General features: G+C 48.6%; 1 protein-coding gene across 15 annotated transcripts in view; it reads right to left on the reverse strand.

Annotated features, from left to right (window-relative positions):
- Positions 1-12,549, reverse strand: part of LOC143209402 (uncharacterized protein CG43867) — a 143,658-nt gene that overhangs the window by 12,063 nt on the left and 119,046 nt on the right. For all 15 annotated transcript variants that reach the window (XM_076424992.1, XM_076424991.1, XM_076424989.1 and 12 more), the window contains one exon: positions 7,328-7,390. In XM_076424992.1, the coding sequence (XP_076281107.1) occupies positions 7,328-7,390 (63 nt within the window). The remainder of the gene's footprint in view (positions 1-7,327; positions 7,391-12,549) is intronic.

Below are 12,549 nucleotides of genomic sequence, written 5' to 3' on the forward strand. Positions count from 1 at the left end.
GCCACGGGGCACACGGTAACCCTCGTGTTGCAACCCCTTTTTCTCTCTCTCGCGACGCGAACACACACGGGAGAGACGCTCGTGCTCGGGTGGCGGTGGTGCTCGTCTCTCGCAGCAGCTGTCGAAAAATCGATATCGTGTTTCACCGACGCAACACAGAAACGAGGCAGACACGGTGTTGTAATACACGTATAACCAACGAGCGTACGTAAGCGACGTGCACGCTGCCACAGCCACGTCCACTACCAAAAGGGGAGAGAGCGGTATCGAGAAAATCAATACGCGCACAGGGAAATCCTATGGCCGAGTGTTTTCCTCCCGACCCCTGGCCTGCATGTGCTCTCTCGCCGCGAGTTATATCGATCACCCGCTCTCGCGTACCAGCTCGTTTTCACGTTCATTGCCGTTCTTTCCCACGGGCTCTCTCGCAATAACCCCTCTTCTTCGTCGCGACGCGACGCGATGCTATCCTCTCTCTTTCTCTCTCTCTCTCTCTCTCTCTCTCTCTCTCTCTCTCTCTCTCTCTCTCTCTCTCTCCTCTCTCTCTATATTTGCTCGCTCACTGTTTCATTGGGTTTCCGGGTATTTAAAGGAGAGACCGTCGTTGGGAAGGGTTAGAGCTCGGGGGTTCAGGATGACGCTTGTGTTGGCTTCGGTGCTCTAACTTTGAAGCTGCTAGAGGCTTTGTGGACCAATGCCTCGGTTCTAGCTGTAGAAAGTGTGTATCCCCCCCCCCCATAACGCGGAGCAAAAATTGCGATTCGTATAAAAATGAATTGGAGGGTTGACTGTGTATTCGAGAGGAAAGAAGTTTGACGTGTTGAAGGTAGTGAGCGGTAGCTTTGGCGGTAGCTTTGATGGAAGGTTGTGATCATGGTTCTAAAGAGGCGCTTGATTGTCTTCTTTCTTGTCTGTTATTAGAGGGAGGAATGAAGAGATTATAGTTCCAAAGAGACACTCAATCGTCCTTTTTCAGCATTAAGAACGATAGAGCATGTGGGACGATTGTCTGTCGGTGAAGAAAATGTAGTAAGCTAGTTTCATCAAGGGTAGAGCATTGTAATTATTGTTCCAAGAAGAATCAGGCTTATCCTCTTTCAGAATAGAGTATCTGGAACGATTGTCTGTTGCCAAAGAAAATGTCCTAGCTAGATGGTAAACTTCGTAGCTGGGTTCATCGAGGGTGGAACAATGTGGCTATTGTTCCAAGAACAAACAGGCTTATCCTCTTTCAGAATAGAGAACGTGGAACGATTGCCTGTTGTCGAAGGTAGCGGCGGAGAGCTTTACCACTAGTTTCATCGAGGAACGATACGATTATGGTTCGAAGAAGAAACTTGCTTGATCTCCTTCAGGATAAAAACGACCGACATGGAACGAATAGGAACGACGTGGAACGATAAGGAACGATTGTTTACGATTCGAGCAAACATCTTCATGGAACATGAAACAATTGGAAACAGCTGCACAACAGTCGACAAAATATTTCCTTTTGCTGATACGATTATGATCATCATTCAAAAGTGAAAACGTGCACGATCGACTTTGGTGTTTCTAGCCATCGGAAAAACTGCTTGACCGTACAACATCGCTGCTCAGATTGGAACCATACGCTAACGTTGCTAATTGTAAGCCACCAAAATAGATTTCCCAAAAGCAACTGTGATTCACAAGTGAGAGTCCCGTGAACGTCAGCCTTGGGAGTCTCGGCCCACTACTCAGGCTTCGTTAATTAACGAACTAGTCAGCACGTCCCCCACTCGAAGACGAGGCTCGTCGATCGGACACTAACTCCATGTTCCTAAATTTGCTGAACATTTTCCGAAGATTTCCAAAGTTCGACGAGTCCGAGTCTTGGAAGAGGGAAGAAGGGATAAAAATCACAGCTCTCGCCACGTGCAGCGTCTTCTCGCGGCCATGATCGCCACCCCTTCGTAGGGTGCGTCGATCGCGCACGAGGCTCGCATGATCGAATAGTCGCATGGTCGCGTTTTTGAACCGCGTGCACACGGATTCATCCAGGTTGATCCAGTTTTCCCCCCGGGTACGATAGGTGGGCAACGTCAAGGCTTACCGAGGCTACGAGTGGCCATGATAGCCGATCCGTGGCTTCCGAGTGCCGGAGGATCCCTTTAAGCCCTTGGCCGCGTGGCTTCTCTCCCTCGAGGACACTCTGGCGAGCCTCGAGGACACTCCCAGCAGCCTGTCGAGGTCGCGGAGCCTCGTTTTCTCCCTTGTTTTCTCGACGATAACGAACGAGAAGCGTTCAAGATACGCGCGAAGCCGTAGATCGAACAGAACTGAACTGAACGAAACACGGGAACCCGATGCACACGTTAAACTCCCTCTCTCTCTCTCTCTGTTCGTTTCCCAGAGGCGATGAGTCACGTTGGTTGGGCTCGCGGCCAATGGCAGAATTCGTAGAGGTCCTGCGGACTCCTGCGTGTACGCGCCACCCCAAAGCCAGCCGACCGGCCTGACAGCCGGCACACGGACTGCGAAACTGTCGCCTGCTACCCCCGAACACCCTCTCCCAGTTAGCCAAGAGAGGATCCTGTGGGGAGAGCCAGGACCAGAGCAAGATCGCTGTTCAGAGAGGAGTCATCGATCTCTCCAGACCTGCGCCCCGTCCTCCTTCTTATCCTAGCTTTCCTCAGGAGAGGACTTCGAATAGGAGTTTCCTTTCTCGAAAGAAAATACTCTCAGGACTCGAAGAGGTCCCGAAAGTAATCGCCAACGTTTCGCGGACCAGCATCTTGATCAGTAGACTGCGGATTTGATGTATTCGTAACGAAATTGAGTAGGTGAATTCGGCACTCTTAAGAATCCAAGGAATTTATAAACATTACACTATTTTCGTAAAAAAGAATTGATTTTATGTAAAATTCTAGAATTCCATTTTTTAAAGTTCAGAACCGAAAGATCGCTGTGGTGATCGAAGGTATTTTGGCTGCGTGGAACAGTTTTCGAGTAGTTTCAAGGACCAAAATCGATATTGTAAGACCGTTTCCAAGCATCGGCTGCCCCGTTCTCTGGCAGCGAGGACGACGACCCACGGTTCAAGCGCGGCGTCGAACGTGACCGGCGATTTTTGAACCGCGTCTTGAGATTTATCGATTCGACGAACGTCTCCCGGAGCGCAGGCTTGAAAGCAAAGCGATGCGAAACCAGAAATAGCTCCGTCACGGGATAATTGAATTCCCTCGAGCTGCACGTCGGATTCCACGTTCCTGGTTTATCTAGCTCCCACAGCTCTTCGGGTTTATCATCGCGGGTTCGGGGGATAATCGCCGATTATCAGGTGCGAGGAAGATTGAGCGATCTGGCCGAGAAACTGCCACCCAAAATCCTTCTTGGGGACAGAATGCAAAACTGGAGAAAAATCTTCGTTCCTCAAGCACGCGAACATTCCGATTAAGTTTCTTTTAACTCGAAATTAAATAGTATCCATCTCTTATCAATATTTAACCATTAGAGAAAGTATACAGAGAAGGAGAAGCATACAATAAATATAAATATTCTATTCACAATAAAAAATGAAGGACGAGGGAGCTCTAATCACTTCAGCTGTAAAATAAATGATAAGCCCACGTGGTGGAGTCGTATATAGTTACCGCGGTGTTGATTGCAGTAATTGAAGGTCGCCCCAACGAGTAACAAATGAACATTGATCCCGAAGCCGACAACGCGATGCAGCAGCTTCGAATCGACAACGATTTAATCGTATCGCGACATTCAATCGGGACAGAAGGGTGAGGGAGCCTCTCAGTTCGGTCTTTGCAGAAGGCGGTTTCAGTCGTCGCGTCGGTGGAAGGATGGAACGGGTCGATTGCTATGGGAGCCGGAGACAGACCGGTCGCTTTATCTTTTTAGGCTGGACCGTAGCGGCGGCGCACGTGCGGCTGCACGCGACAAAGACCGGTCTTCGGCGTCGAATCGTGTGCTGGCTTCCCGCCAAAACGGGTCCGTTCACGTGCACGTACACGCAGATACAGTCATTCAACCGGCCCGAATCTTTCGGGGGGATGGGCTGGGGGCAGCCGCAGAGAAAAAGAGAAAGCATGAAAAGAAGAGAGACATCTGACGACCACGCGGCGGCTGCTGCTGCGGCGGCGGCGGCGGAGGCAGCTAAATGGATCAACGACCGGCGCGGCGGACGCGTGAGAAGCGGATCAACAAAAGTGCGCTGGATTCTGCGCGACGTTTACGATCGAGACGCGTTGCGACGGGTCCTCCTTTTTTTAGACAATTCTTTTGCTCGAGTCTTCGGGGAGATTAGAACGAGATCCAAAGCGAGACTTCGTGATTATTAATTAGAACAAGATTTTTGTGACAATTCAATTTTTTGTGGCAGATTACGGTTTTTATTCCGACTAGGACACAATCTTTATTCTACATAATTAGAACACGATTTTTGTGACAATTCAATTTTTTTGTGGCAGATTACCGTTTTTATTCCTACTAGGACACAATCTTTATTCTAATTAGAAAACGATTTTTGCGACAAAAAGAATACGATTAGAACATGATCTTTGCAACACGATTCTTGTTCCGCGATTATAACATAATCTTTATTCTATAATAATTGGAATACTATTAGAAGATGGTCTTCAGAACACGATTTTACCCTGATTAACGCACGACCGAAAGAACAAAACGTACACATTTGCGGTCTGCAATTTTTCACGTACCCCGTCAGCGTCGCAGCGCAGTCGACTAGAATGTGTGCATTTTTAAATGATTTAATTGGGGAGAGTGGTAAGGGGGCTCGATAAAAAGCTTGCGGCGTGCGGATCGATTTCTAAAAGAGGGTTCCCTTCAGGGTCGCGAAGGGCGACGCGAAAGAGCAACATCGGAGCGTTTGGTCGGCGGCTTTGAAATATTTACAGGAGTCGCGGGGAGAGTGTGGAAGGATCGTCTGCGCTGCGCCTTTATTTTGTTTGTTGTGCGGGTGCTCACGGGAAACGCGGATTACTCATGAATTGGCCCGCGGCCAATTCTATACGCGACACGTCCCGTCAAAGCGGGTCGTTAAATCCGTTTTGCCCTTTCGTCGAGCTGCGACGACCGGGGTCCTCGATCGTTTCACGAGATCGACGATCCACTATTTCTTCAGACGACGATCCACTATTTCTTCAGACAACGATCCTTGTCCGTTTAACGCCGTGTATTCTTCAACTCTATGATAGCTTTACGGTTCTTATCCAATTTTAACGCAATCTAGACTCCTCTATGCATATAATTTCCTTATATGCTTAATTCTTTGATATGATTTTGTGATCGAGTAAGAGAAGAAGTTTAAATGTTTAGGAAATGTTCTGGGAAAATTTTCGATGATTATAATCACATTTTCTATGATCTAGGAAATTAATATTGGAAGAATCTTAGAAGAAACAGCTGACAATAAGCTTGAACACTGAGTAAACTTACGAGAGAACATATTCGAGTGAGTAAAAACAATTCTACCCTCCTACAACACCCTTTCGTTTCGGATTATCGTAAGAAACCAGTTTTCAACCCGTAACTTCCAGGCTCATTGTCACACCTGCACGAGCCTACATAAAAATCAGTATCGAATAATTTCACGTAAACTTCGCCAAAATCGACTCCAACATGTTCCAGATGGCTATGACGTCTTCGAGAAACAGTGATACTATGACATACTGAAAGCAGTGATTAACGATTCAGCGTATAATTGCAGCAGGCAAAGATCGATTGCTAGCCTAGGAGGGATCCAGCGAGTTTAGGTGTTACCTTTCATCGATGTCACCTGCAGGGATCCATAATTCTCAAGCCGCGGTGGTTCGAATGTCGACGTCGCGTCCGAGCCGATCAGCTCGGGCGAACCTTCCGCGATCGAGACCACGAGTGATCGAGGATCTGTGACCACGAAGACGAAGATAACACGAGCCGGCACCCGCGGATGCACGTGGTTCACCAACCCGGACGACTTCACCGCCGAATTTCGAGGTCATAACAAAACGACGGTCCTACCGGCCGGCTGCTCGGCCATATTGCCGCTCCTCTCTCTCTTCTCTCGGCGCTCTCGTTCTCTCCTCTCCGGAGCAGTCAGCTGGCCGTCTTTCTCCTGTTCTAGTGGCCCATCTTGCTCGCGCCCCAGCAAAAATCAATGCAGGCCAACATGCGCCCTGACAACCATGATATTGGGAGTGTACCGACCGAGAGGGTCCTTCACTCTGGGGGTAACTGGTACTGGAGTACGTGCTAGAGGGTAGTTTCTACCGGAGGGTAGTTTCTCGTCATAGCTTCTGATTTTTCAAACTTTCAAGACGCGAGTAGAAGAAACTTTCTGCTGTTACAGCTCAATTTTTACTTTCTCGAAAGATGAAAAAGGATGGAAATATGATGAGCTTAAAGTATAAATAGGATCCTCAGCAACTCAGAACAGTTCAATTAATAAAATCCAGTTGCTTGCACAAAGATCAAGCTAAAATTCACATCCTTCCGAAAGGGTAAACTAAATTGACAAAGAGCTGATTCAGTGAAGAAGCTGTAAATTCAACTTTAGCGATCGTAGGAAAAAAACTACCCCCGTTGATAAATCGAAAACCTAGGGGTGTATCCAGGGTAGGAAACCAGGGTGGCAGTCGGTAAGAGTAGCAGAGCTATCCGGAGGGTGCAGTTCCAGATTGTCCATGGGGTCGGTAACACAGTATCGATTATTGTATCGTTTTCTTTTTTATCTGCGCGGGAGGAGCTCATCGAGCAGCCACGAGGATCGATTAAGGGTGCAATCTTAACCGCCCTTTAAGACCCTGCTGTTCCGTTCATTAGATCCCGTGGAAGTCGTATGGATCAACGTTCTAATTAGAAACAGTGAAACGGGAATGGGTTTTCGAAAGCGACGCAATAAATGACGATGTAATGGGACAGCCAGCTCGCGCTTGCACTTGCTCTCGAAGTCATTAATCCGGTGTGCGTGTGCATGTGTGTGTGTGATGGTCTCGCGAGTAGCGTCGTTACCATTCGCTAAATTAATTATTTATCCTTGATGTCTTCGGGCCCGAGCCGGTCGAGCCGAGCGTTAACTAACGACACCGGTGTTCCGTTAATTGCGAGTCAACGTAATTGCTTAGAGCGAATCGATCGGACGATCTGGAAAGTTGTCGCAATCCGGCGCGGCACGCGGTTTAACGGCGCATCGGTCTGCTTTCGACGACCATGATCACCGTTTCACGATGTCGAAAGGATACGTGGAAAATTGACGATTGTGGAAAATCCTTGCGAGACCATTCGTAGAATGATTTCGTTCGATTGCGAGAGGAAGAAAGAGAGAGAGAACACCGCGATTATAATTTATTCTCACCTTGTCCTCCGCCACGTCGGCGCGGCCCTCCGCTTCCAGCACCCGCTGCTCGAGCTCCGAGAGCTGCAAAGAAAAATGAAACCCATTAATTAACTGCGAGCGTCTCGCTCACGAAATTATTCCACTACGAGCACAACGGTCGACGAGACACCGCCGTCGAATCAGCACGATTTTTCCCAATTATTAACCCTCGCTCCGTAAACGAGTCTTTCGTAACTTTAAATCGTAAGGACTGCATTGCCATCAATAATCAATTGTGTACAGAGGAAATTCTCTCAACGATAACCCTTAACAACGTACATCAGTATACATCACTGAAATAATCGCAATTTTCCATCGGTAAATAACCAGTCGATTTTGCAACGATCAACAGAGTGTCAGTTCGGTTCCCGAGTCGAGTCTGGTGTATCTGGAAAAAATGAAATATTCATAATCGAGCGCCAGCCGGTATCGGAACCGTGGTTCTTTCGTGGCGCGTAGGGCTAGAGCCGCTTTCACGTCATCTAATTTTCCTGCGAGGAGGAAAAGTTCCATCAAAGTTGCTCAAGTCCATAGCCGACACGCAGCGCCACGGTCTGACGAGAGTTTAATGGATGCCGTGGACTTAGGCGACGCCTCGGAGAGCCCCTCTTGATCCGTCAAAGATTGATAAGCGCGTGTCGTGTCGCGACGCGCTCGTATTTCCTCGAGGCCGAGGACTTCGAGGACCGAAACTTCGCTTAGCAGAGAAGAGGGAATTAATTCGTGGACGGTCTGCGGGGGAGGATTAAACGTCCTACGGTTCGGGATTAAGGGACTAACACAACTGGGCTACAGCAAAATCGTGACCATTCGTTTTTTTGTTAAATTACCTAAACTCAAGTCGTTCAAACCAATTTTATAAAAATTATAAAGGGTGGATGAATACTTTTATGGCTGATTGTACAGGACTGGTGAAATTCCAACAAAAGTTGAACATTATTAAGCATCTACAAACTTCGATAAAAATTTTTTTTCGACAGCAAATAAAGATCATTTTCATTATATAGCTGTCGTTAAGGCAAATTCAACGATCAACTATATTGTGGACCTTGAGCCCATAGATAACGCTAAAATAGTTTCTTCCGATTTTTTGGGCGAAATGTGCGAACTGTGCGACGCTTCACAGAAGGGCGGTTTTCGTGGACGTTTTCGGAGAGGTCGGAATTTTCCGGTGTGGGCAGGCTCGCGGAAACGCGGTGCCGGCTAATTCGTCGGAAGCAAAGCAAGATAGAGAGAGAGAGGAGAACGAGGCCCGATACGCGACGCCGCAGCCGTGATTTAAGTCTCCCTGGAATTAGCAGGGCAGCCCCATTAAGCCGGCCAGCTCCTCTTGTTGACTGTGCTCGCGGCGCGGCGTAGAAACCGGCTGAAAAGTATTCCGTGGTTGACCCCTGGGACACAGTATGAATTGCTTTTAAAGCCGAGCCTCGACCCGTATATTAACCTCTGTTTTAATTAATCACCACGACGGCCGTGCCTCGCGCCGCGCCGCACGGAACAAGCCTGTGCTCTAGCGCGCGACGCCGAATTTCGCGGCCGTTATTGCCCGGTCTGGAATTCCGTCGCTCAAACCACCCTCTATCCACACAAACCTACAACAACCACCTTCTCTGCCTCTCCACCTTCTCCACCCACTGTGCACGGTTCCCTGCCACAGCCTTTCCGCTGAAATTTATTCCGCGCCCGGAAACTGTTTATGCAATAAGGGCCCCCTGATCAAATAACACCAGTATTTATCGTGCCCGGTTAACGAGAGAACGATCCATCCCTGCGTAATTGACACGAAACGCGCCCGCCTGTCTGAACACGACATCTAACGCCATTTTTCCTACCCTAAAGGGGCTGTCCGGCTCCGACAGAACGTTTTTGGTCCGTTGGGTTACACGGTTTTCCTTCCTGACGGCGCGGAAAGCTTCCACTGTTAACGAGTCTGACTTGCGATCCGAGCATTTCGAACAGAATCTACTAAATCTCTTTGTTATGAACCCTTTGCGAATACTCCTAAGGCTGAGCCTTCTGCTGCGTAGGGAGTCTACGCTTCAATCTTTTGATTAAAGTTTAGAATGCTTGGAACTTTTGCAGATAGGTGGAGAATTTAGGCTTCAATCTTTGCTACTGCTAGATTTGTACGAGAGATTTCTGTCGGTGGCGGATAAATCGGAAAAAATTGAAACGACAGTGTTTCGACGGTTTCAGGCATCCGCGTGCGTCGGCGGGCTCTGAACCGCGGTAATGAAAGGTGGGTAGCACAGCCCCGAGGAGGAAGAGGAAGCAACGCGAGGGGTATTCGATCCGGTCTGGGGTTGAAGGGCCGGTGGGCCGCGTCAGAATTCAGCCCTTGCTCGCGAAGACGGCTGAGTAGAGAATTCCAGAGCGGCCATGGTTGGGGAAGAAAGCAGGAGACGAGCATCTCATCAGAGGAGGGCGCAGTTAGCAGCATCTGGCGTTGAGAGAGGAAACGGGGGAAAAAAGGGAGAACGTATGAAAAGAATTGCCGAGAAGGGAAACGCAGAAACGTTCTGGAGGAACGCGGATTTCCCGCGGCTCCGGAAGAAGAAAAGGACGCCTTTCTAGGGAACCGGGGACGAGGAACAGGGAACGGGAAGGGTACATTAGCCGCAAACGGGACGCTGGGAGGATCCCTCAAACTGTCATCAGTGCTTAAGCACTCGTCCCGGCCCTCCTCGATTCGGCAACGACCACAGGCTTCGCAATAAAGCCTTATGAAAGTCACCGAGCGGACACAGTTTCGTTTCTCTGTCACTGTTGTCTCTCTTTCTCTCTGGTCCAGCACACCCTGTTCCCTTGCGAGAATATGCTCCGCACCATGAATAGCTAACCGGTGAACAGCAGTTGCCTCGTGAATCTTTCAGGGGGGGGGGGGCGATGGAGCACATCAAAGAACCCCTTAAGCTCGGACGAACGCGCTTCTTATGAAACCCGCTCCGATAAATGGTCGTTTGGTACTCTCAACTTTCCACAAGGACTGTTCAATTAGCCGACTTTTTTTTAGAGACTTTGCGAGATAGACAATTTTAATGGGGGGACGTCTCGTTTCCGTCTGGAGCCACTTGTCGCGATACTTTATGGAGAACTTTAAGGGTTTGTACCCGGGCACACTTTAAGTGAGACGGAGTTCAGTCGTAAGTGGTTTTTGTTACATCGTGCATCATACTCCACACACCTGGGACTCTTTTTATACGGACTATAGAGTCCGTTGTAAATAGTTACAATATTTTTTTACAAGTTTTACCCACTTTCGTCAGGTATTTTACAAGGTGTACTTTAAGGTGTACACAAGTGTACTTCTCTACTTTATTAATAGACAGCGAAAGACTTGCACAGTATCGAAAAACAGAAATTGGATCTGAAAAATAAAAGGATCCTTTCGCGATAAGTCTATCATTCGCATTCGCAATTTCTCACTGCATGCCGCAGCCATTATCTAGCCGCGGTGTTAAGCATTTCGAGGCGAAAGTTTTCGTGCGTAAGGTAGCCTGGATTATTCACTCGGATCAGATCGTAATCTCGGCTGGTTGCAGCTGGAACGGAAAGTATTCGTTACGGAAGGGGCCCGCATGTTGGCTCTCCTTGAAAGTGAACGAGGAAGCGGCAAGGTGTATGGCAAGGCGAGGCCGGAAGCGGAGAACTCGTGCGATCGAAGCCCTAGGAAAGAGCGCAGGAACGAGAACACATTCGCGAAACATCGCGCTATACATTATCGCGTTCCCTAGATACAAAGGAGCGCGCGACGTTAACGAATCGTGATGGCGCGGGAGAGAGATGATTAATCGAGAGAACGTAAGAAAAGGGCTCGGATCGTAAATTCAAGGTGATTGTCCGGCGATCGAAGCGCGGGACGCACGCGACCGGACAATTAAAAATCTCGGCGTGTGGCAACGCGATAATTGAACAGAGCCGGAGATCGAGGATCTCGCGATTGCAGGATCGACGTCGAGGATCTCGCGAAATCGGAGCGTGTCTAATGAAGAGTGCGCGACGCCACGCGAACCACGGAGAAAACTGGGCCAAAGAAAGAATACGGAAGAAAAGAAACGTGTTCCCAGCCCCCGGAAAAAAGTGGAGAGCAGGCCGCCAGGCGTGGAGGAACGATAACTTTCACCCCCTGACGTTCAGAAGGGCGGAAAACCGAGAGAAACGTAGGGAGAAAGAGAAAAAGGGAACGGGGATTGGTTCGTTAATGTTATCGGCCGGTAGCGTGATGCGAAACATAAAGCATCGTGGCCTTCTTGAGTTTCGTTTCTCTTTGTGCCGTTGAATTTATGGCAAGCCCGATCCTGTCGCGTGAGCGAAAAAGAAAGGGGAGGAAAGCCGAGGCGAGCGCGTGATACAGGCTCGTGTCCGGTTCATTCGTTTCCGCGGAAAACCGTCACGCGAATCTTTCCCACGATTTTCGTGTGGTGGAAGGAAAAGGGAGTGGCATGGCCGTCACAGATTTTCGTGAAAATCATGGCCGGACACGTGAAATTTAATTTTCTGGACGATTGCGATGCGGGCTTTGCGTGAGCGAGCATTTTAAGGGGAATGGGCGCGTTGTGGTCAGACACGTTAGACTACTTACGGCATGTGCGATGAATAGGTTGTGGATTGTATGCGCTCTTGCGATCGAAGTCACTGCAATTGGGTATAGTAGAAGAATGACAAGTGTTACTTTCGAGCTACTAAAATGATTAATAGAGAGAGAGACTGCGGATTTTATGTATTTATCACAAGAATAGATTGGCCAGACGCAAACCGATAGGGACGATAGAAGAATTGAAAGGCGTTACATTATTCCTAGCTTATTGAAATTATTAAAAGGAGAAGTACATGTCCATTTCATTTCTGTTTCGTACGGTTCGCTTGGACAATTTTGACTTTGTATAAAGATCCGCAGTCGAGCAAAACGATCTACGCAGGGCACATTTAAACGACGACTGTGTTGCGATAGAGCACAGTACATTTAAAGAAAGAAGGATGGCAATGAATCGTGAACGATTCTGTAAACGGACGATGCATTTTGGAAGGCGAATGATCAGCAGCTCGGTTGTCGAAGGATTTCGAAGTGAAGACGGGTCACGAGGCACCGTGGAAACGTTGCAGGGTGTGTTGGCGTTCATTTTTTATGAACCGGTTGGCCGGGTCGGTCGACAGGTCTTTACGGAAGCACATTAGCACTTCATGGGTCTCGCAGGTCCCCC

Source organism: Lasioglossum baleicum, chromosome 6, assembly GCF_051020765.1.
Source record: "Lasioglossum baleicum chromosome 6, iyLasBale1, whole genome shotgun sequence".
In the NCBI taxonomy this organism is placed as follows: Eukaryota; Metazoa; Arthropoda; class Insecta; order Hymenoptera; family Halictidae; genus Lasioglossum; species Lasioglossum baleicum.